Genomic DNA, 8,123 nt, shown 5'->3' on the forward strand with positions numbered 1-8,123 from the left:
GGGATTTTATTTATTTTTGTCACCCATTATCCCTTTATACAGAATTAATTTTGTGATTGCCAGTGGTAATCCCTGCACTTGTGCAGAAGCACTGAAGCTAGACATTTTTTTTTGCACTACTAGTCCCACAGTTCACCACAGCAACATGGGCACCGGCTGGAGGAGGGGCGCTATCCCACTGATGTCAACGGAGACACTAGCAGCTGCCCAATGACCAACGAGTCTCAGGTGTCGGGAGCAGTGTGACGAGGGCACCCTGTATGATCGACCCTCCCCCATCCGAGGCAGAACAAAGCTCAGGAACTCAGGAAGCCATATAAATCCAAGTAAAGCAATGGGCTTATTATTTCCCTCATGCTGGGACATTGGGAGGCAAGGGGATGCTAACCACTATAATACAGTGTAATAACACAGCAGAGTCAGAAGAGGACTGTAAGCGGACCCTATGGGGCAAACACAGGGGCATGTGGTTACAACCACCACATGGAGGCACAGAGGCCAGAGCGCAGTCTGTGCCACAAGCCCTCTTACTGTACCCAACCAGTCAGTCAATCAATCAAAGCATTCAACAGCACTTAGAGCATTGCCTATGATAGAAACTATAAACCAGCTTTGAAGTGACCTAAAACATTGACAGAACTGATTTTTAGAGATGTCCAAGCCTTAATGAATGGGTAAATACACATGCCACCAGCTACAGTTTTCCCAAATAATTACTTGTAGCACAAAACTGTCAAATCCAGATCAGCGGTCAGGCGATAGCTGAGCTGTGCTGGCAGTGAAACCAGCTCGCACAGTAATCCAGCAGAATGACATCTGAAATGCACTGCCATAGCGAACCAACAGGAAATCGGCATCTGCATAAAGGGAGGTGACAGGAAAGCCCATGGGCCCAAGGACCTCCAGGACCCGCGCTGGGTGTTTACACCCCTACCCCCTGGCCTTGCTTCTGTTTTCGGCAAGCCTTAGGGCTGTGCATCTGCCCCATGGCCCGGGGCATCATGGGATACACACTCCACCACTTCTAAGAGCTTCCAGTGCTCAACGACACGAGGAAGGAGCTGGGACATTTGTTCATTCCTCACTTTTTTTTTCTTAACTCTTAACTCTTAGCTCAACTAATTTGTCACAGAACACTCGCCTTGATGCATTAAAAGTACGAAAAATGTACTCAGACCTCAGACAGTGAGGGTTTTCTGTAGCGGGGGTGGAGGAACAGTGGATGCAAACTGCTGATGCAAACTCCTGGAGGTTATTGCTGGAGAAACTTGGGTTAATAAGACTACTTTTATACTACAAAAAGCCAGGGACACGCTGCTGCACCTGCTCTCTGAAGGACAATACCTGCCATTCAGCAGTTACAATAAGCGCAAAAGCAACTGACATTGAATCATAAAAATGCGGTAAACAGCTCATTATGAGAGACCAGAAACAGGCTTCTATTCAGCACAAGCCTGCCCCTCTTCCTCCCCTCTTCCTTCAGTGTATGTGTGGAGGGTAATTTTTACAATTATGTTGTCACAAAGCAATGTATTAGAATTACGTTTCCCAAAGGTAATTTTAAAAGATGCAAAAAGCAGTATCAAATATAGGGGAATACCTACAAATATCAGATTAAACCTTTTAAGCATCTCTAGAGTATAGATGACAAAAAAGCATGTTCCACTACTTACACCTAGTGGCCATTCGGCAGAAGACTGTTAGACTTGCGACGTTTAAATGTAGTATGTTTATGCAGATCAAAGCCTAGTAAGCAGAGGGTATGATATTTGGATGTATTTATGGCAGGAAAAGCACATACTGTAAACACAGGAGAACATGCAGACTCTACACAGACAGAGCAGGACCTGAGGCCGTGAGGCGCTTTGGTGGTCGGTCCCTGCCAAATCAATGGTTAAAATGGTTCAGTTGTGCCATAAAGTCCATCCAAAATATTCCACTGGAATAGGAATTTTAGCAATTGACTGAACTTCGAGAAAATGTTTTGACGATATGGGTTAAGTGAGGATAAAACAGGAGAACGAGCACACCGTCGTTGCCTTTGAATTGTGAAATTTGATGCCCGCCCAGTGCTATTCATAATCTACCGGTTATAGTAATCAGAGACGATTATGGTTATGTCATTCAATCCTCCTTGATCATTCTTAGAGGTCACATTGGGGAGTTTTACCTCTTGTCACCTCTGTGACCCGGCTTCAACAGCATGGAGTTGTTTCCGTGTGACGTCAGAGGGGCGTGTCAGAGATAAACTGGCGCTTGCGCTGCCAGATTTGTACAAAACACGTTTGTGGGATTATATTGAGTAGTTTTTTTAGAGATAGGACACGTTCACGGGAGAGAGAGTCAGTATATATATTATATCTATATCATACAAACGGAGATTTATAAACCGCATAATTACCACATCTGGCAACGCTAAATTCATGTCACGTGACACAAGTTCAGCCTCGCTTTGAAACGCACGTGCGATGACATTGTAAAATATAATATTATTATTCGTTATGTGGATATTAAACCACGATCCTCTAAGGATTAAGCGCGTTTAACAATTTCTTTAAACTACCGCATGGTTGTGTTCTTTATGCGTACATCAGTTTAATTTATTTGAAACAATATGGCTGCGCCCATGGATGACAGTGGGCTTCAAAACAGAACAGCCAATCCGTTAATTTAATGCTATCTGTTTCTAACTATATCTATAACTATACTTATGTAGGTATATTTACGAGTATCAACTCGCTAGTGGGATAACGAATACCCCAAAGGCGTCCTATATTGAACCCCATAGCTTTTCATTGGTCTTGGTAAGTAGAGCAGCTACTCGGTCCTTTCGACTTTGTATCAGTCTACACCATCTGTATTCAGTGACAAGAGAAGAGTCGGCATGCTTTAGCTAGCCAGCTTGTCAGCTGACGTTACATGAATTGATTCCCTGTGGCCAGATCAGTGTGAAGTAAGCCTGGTCCTAGTGCGCTGCAGGCATGTACAGTTTTATTGCATGCGATCCCCTGTTTCACTGCACGTGTTTGTGCTGCGGATACTCTCAGCACGCCAGTCACCTGCATAAGATCACCAGCATAAATTCAGCGACCTTTCCCCAATAGATTAAAGTCAGAAACAGCTGAAATAAAGATCGGAGGGCTATGTTTAGTTTGGGAACAGCCTCTACCGGTTGCGGTCTCCACAAATGTAGTTAGTGTTAGCATTAGGGACGGCTAACCATAGCCAGAATACTGTAACCCTAGTCAGGGCAGGTAGTGAGTTACTGGCGTTGTGTTTGTACGCACTCCTTCATGAACACATCTTACTGTGGGATAGGAGAGGGATTACTGAGTGGGGGTTACCGTAATTTTTTGACATAAAGGTTACAATTGACACTGCTACACAGCCGAGGTAGATGGGATATTAAGTGGACTGTCGTGGTGGGTGGCAGTGTGCCACGGTGGTTGCGAGTATGTGAATAAGAGGATTGTGTGTTCAGGTCCTTTCTGTGGCACTGAATTGGAACTTAATGAGCCGATCACTGAGGGAATTGTGTTCGCCTGAGAATATGCAGCCTGTATGACACCCCGGGGTCACTGGGCTTTGGGGGTCTTTGGTTATGTTGTTATGCAGACCGCAGCGATGCCGGCATCCATACAAAGCCTTCAGCAGATGGCAATCTTCGTTACCGTGGTAACCGGAGGGGGTTGTTCCATGATGTATTACCTGATGCAGAGTAAGTCACCTTGATGCAATCAGCTCATTGTATTTGTAAAATGTAACATAAGCACGATGACGGCTATGACTTCAGAATAATATATTAACGCTCAGGTAAATTGATAAGTAGGAGTAATGTAATGGTAAAGCACTGTGGTCTCTACTCTAACAATGTTTCTAAAGCTGATAACACCATGAATCTTATATACATGGTGCTGTATGTGATTTTTATACCTGTTCTGTGAACTGCACAGAAGCAAGGTCATATTCTCTCGCCTAAGGCATGTAGAAGTGACCCAGATTGTGCTCCTTGTTTGGTCTGGAAGAGAACTTTGCCAGGTCTGAGCATTACCGTTCGGCTTTGGAGCACCTCAGTGGTCACTCCGGAGCAATGGAGAGCCTGGGAGCCCCGCCCCTCAAGGTCCATAACATCCACCTGACTGACAGATACAACCGCATGGACCAAAGCAGTGCTCAGGTCAGTTCACACTCAACCACATAGACTGTACCAGCACCCAGGTCAGTTAATACTCAACAGTGTGGACCACACCAGCACTCAGGTCGGTATTAAGGTCAGTTCAGCCTGAGCCACATGGACCCCAGCAGTATTAAGGTCAGCTCAGACTGAACCACATGGACCACAGCAGCATTAAGGTCAGTTCAGACTGAACCACATGGACCGCAGCAGCATTAAGGTCAGTTCAGCCTGAGCCACATGGACCGCAGCAGTGGGCAGACATTGAAGTTCATTTTTGTTAATATTTGTATGTCTCAATGCTGCAGCTTAAAATCCCAGTGACGGGAAGCAAGACTGGCGGCTATCTGTACACTTCCTCAAACAAAGATCATCTCATAAACAGGTGAGATATCTTCATTCTGCACATAGATACACACCTCTAGCAGATAAGAGAGCAAGGGGAAAGAAGAATTAATTTATTGATTTCCTGTCAGTGCACATTATCATTTGATAATTTAATATTATTCTGATGTTGAATTATTACTTGTTCTGGTTGATATGTAGGCTATATACCTTAGCAGTGTGAATATATGTTTGTTGTGCTGACAGCTGAAATTGAAAAAGAGGCAGAGTGGGGTTGGGATGGGGATGGGGGGGGGAGGATAGAAAGATGGGGAAAAAAACAGGAGAATGCTGTTATTCAGTGATGCTCTGCTCTGTGCTGGTGCTCTGTCGCCCCCAGGTGGTGTTTACAGGAAGTGATTCTTCAGCTGAAGGATGGCCAAAGGATTGATATTCTACGGTCTGGAACCAAGGCCCCAGACCACCCAGAAGAGCTAGATACAGGTGCTGGGTTCTAACCTGTCACCTCTGCAGCCCTGGGTGCCTGGCAGAAGACAATGAAGCGCTTAAGCTGCAGTCACACTGAAAGATAACTAAAAGCGTAATGATGAAGAGAGTCACTCAAGTTCAGATGACTGGATCTGGTCACATCACAGTCATAACTACACAAAGGACTATTATAAGAGAACTGCTGTTGGGATCGCGTGCAAGGCAGTTTTTTTTAAGTTGGCATTCTAGCAATAAAAACTTCAAGCACATAAGTGCTTAAATTGCTTATGCTTTAAAATAAAAGACTTAAGAGTGATGAGGCCATGAAATTACCTGGAGTAATTGATTGACATGTTGAAAGGGGGAAAAAGGTGTGATTCTGGTCCATTGTGGTTTGAAGTTTGTCTCCTCCATCATCATGGTGACTGACATTGCACTTCATTGGGATCTTTTGCCTCAGAGTGACATTAATTTCCTTCTTTGAACCTAAGGTGACCGCAGGTTCAGCACTCAAGACATGTATTTACAGAATTATGAACATCTTTTTCATGAAGGTTATGAAACAGCACACAGTGTACAGAGAGGAGCTAAGCACTACCAACCAAATACCAGAAGAGCATTGCTGATCTGGGGTGTGAAGGGAGAAAAGTGCAACTGTTTTGACACCAGCTGACACCGTTGGCTTAGCGGTACAATTCAGGGGTGTAATTAAGTAGTCAAGTCATCAAGTGTGGGCTGTTACAACCCTCAACCTGATTAAACATATCTGTGTAGTCTAGGCCAAGGTATCCTAAGAGCTATGCTTGCTGGGAAAAGGCCCACCTTACCTGTTTGTCATGTGTGAACACAAAATCCAAAAGGGAAGACAAATGGCAAATCTGCTGAGACAGAACACTTGAACAGGTGACTCACCAGTCTTACAGACTGGAATGCACTAACCTGGGCCAGCATGGTCTTCTCGACACACAGCCTTGGGCTGGTGTGGCTGCCTTTAGATTTTATTTCAAATTTACATGTTTTAACAAAAATAATGACAGTTGACATATGATCCAACAGCTTATCTAAGGGGTAAGAAGAGTTGTCTTTGCAATGATTTATAATAAGAGGCCAAGGCAAAATAAGTAGATGAGTTCAAGAACAGCGCGTGGCTAGGTTAAAAAGCCCCTCTTAAGCTCTAAACTGGTCTTGTCCCAAACCCTCTGTAATTCTTCTGAAAACAAAATTAACTAGAAAGTTCGAGGACAAACTTCAAGTTGGCTTGAAAAAGCCTAGCAGCTAGCAGTTACGAGCTTTGCTTGAGATACAGTCAGCTGCACATTCTAGAACATTCTGATTCTAAACGTTTTATCCATGTTAAACAATGGAACATTTTTGATGTAGAATCTTAAATATTTTAAAAATATACATTTTAGTAAGTACATATTTTAATAAGTTGCCTTTTTTAAAACCAGTTTATGAAACAGATGAAACACCAACAGCTTCTCTCTCCAGTTTTACTACCATTAGTATTTTTGATACAGTATGAGTTTGGGAAATGGTACTTCAGTATCTTAAAAATTCAGTGCATGGCTTTTGTGTAATTTAACAACCATGTTCCCCATGGACTTGCTTGCACATACCAAGAAAAACAACAACCAGTGGTGCTTAACAAAGTGATTGTTTATTGACATTCGTACAGTATAATTAAATCCAAAGAGCAGCCTGAGAATTGAGTAATCTGTCATTAAACCAAAGCTGGTACAACGTTCAATAATGAGTATGACCTGAACGAGAGACTTCAGTGGAGGAAAGGGTTAAAGAAGAAGGGAGACAGTGAGAAATGCTAGCAGGCTAATGTGAAGCCAACACCTGATAACACTAGCCAGTGCCAGATTCGATCAAAAAGAATTGCCATGTTTGTTAGCTTTGAATAACAAATTAAAGCAAGCGATGCTGTAGCAATTTATCAAATGTTTGGTGAAGCAACCCTTTGCGTTAACAATTAAAAATGTGTTGAATTGCTGAGAGGGTACAGGAAGTTAACAAAAAGGTAGCTCTAACACTGAAAAACTGAAAAAAGGAACACCTGCCAAAATGTGCATTCAAAGCTAAAGACAAATGGCAATGTGACCAGTTTTAATCCAGGCCTAATCCCTCTTTAATCGAGAGCAAAGAGTCCTGGGATGCAATAATTAAGGCTGACAGGAGGAGGAGATTGATCCCTCTGTTCAGCATCTGTCTCTTTCACATTCCCTCAGAGGCAGAATATTAATAGAGCATTATAATGTTTGTCTATTTTGTCAAAGTACAAAGGCCTCATATTCCCCTGGTTTTCCATTTTAGCCATTTTCCCAGTTTTTTAAGTATGCATAGCAAGGGACTAAATAAATATAAATGAATAAAAGCTTCTCCATTTGGGAATAAATACATAATTTCAATATTATTCAGATTTTATTAATTTTTATTAATCTCTGGTCTGCACTTATGTCAGTCACTGCATACCTGATCTTCACACTGCTTTCAAAGTATACACCTCTGAGAAGCAGTGTAGTATAAAGCAGTCTTTATGATAAATACACTTCAAATAATTAATGAGAAAAATATTGTTTGGAACCAGTTCTTTCAATGTTAAGGTCCAGTAGAATGCCTGGTGCCCTTACAATTTCTGTAATTGTTTATGTGATGGTAACCATCCAGCTCTGGGTCTTGGGCATAAGGCAAATTATTTGCAGGTCATGATGTACCATCATTAACAGAAAGGATGACTGCATTTCAACCACTGCAGGCTAACAGACATGAGAATGAACGAAAAAGAAGTTCATATCTATTCGTATAAGCGTAAATGGGGTAAGACACTAGACAGGACTAAAGATTGTCTCCCATAATGCACCTGTATAGTGTCAACATTTGTTTTTTTTTTAATATTACATTACCAATACCTTGTTTTAGAAGAACCTGACTTTTCTCCGGAGCAGAAAAAAAGCAAAGAATAATTCACAGGCACTCAGATGTGAGTAAAACTGCACTACAGGGTTTTTGGATACAGTGGTCACAGTAAAGTGTAATTCTGTGCATAAGACTAATGTGCAGGGTGGCTGTGGATGTCAGATTTATTAAGAAACCAGAGGGAGGTGGGTATCCATAATGCTGTAGTGCA

The 8,123-nt window shown here is 42.4% G+C and overlaps 1 protein-coding gene across 1 annotated transcript; it reads left to right on the top strand.

Annotated features, from left to right (window-relative positions):
* The first annotated feature begins 2,583 nt into the window (after window positions 1–2,583).
* Window positions 2,584–5,346, top strand: LOC118771375 (cytochrome c oxidase assembly factor 1 homolog). Its single transcript, XM_036519351.1, has 5 exons — window positions 2,584–2,804; window positions 3,616–3,718; window positions 4,026–4,177; window positions 4,483–4,559; window positions 4,899–5,346. The coding sequence occupies exons 2-5, from the start codon at window positions 3,625–3,627 to the stop codon at window positions 5,014–5,016; spliced, it is 441 nt and encodes a 146-aa protein (XP_036375244.1). The 5' UTR covers window positions 2,584–2,804; window positions 3,616–3,624; the 3' UTR covers window positions 5,017–5,346.
* Window positions 5,347–8,123: the final 2,777 nt, after the last annotated feature.

This window comes from Megalops cyprinoides, chromosome 24 (genome assembly GCF_013368585.1).
Source record: "Megalops cyprinoides isolate fMegCyp1 chromosome 24, fMegCyp1.pri, whole genome shotgun sequence".
NCBI classification, from domain to species: domain Eukaryota; kingdom Metazoa; phylum Chordata; class Actinopteri; order Elopiformes; family Megalopidae; genus Megalops; species Megalops cyprinoides.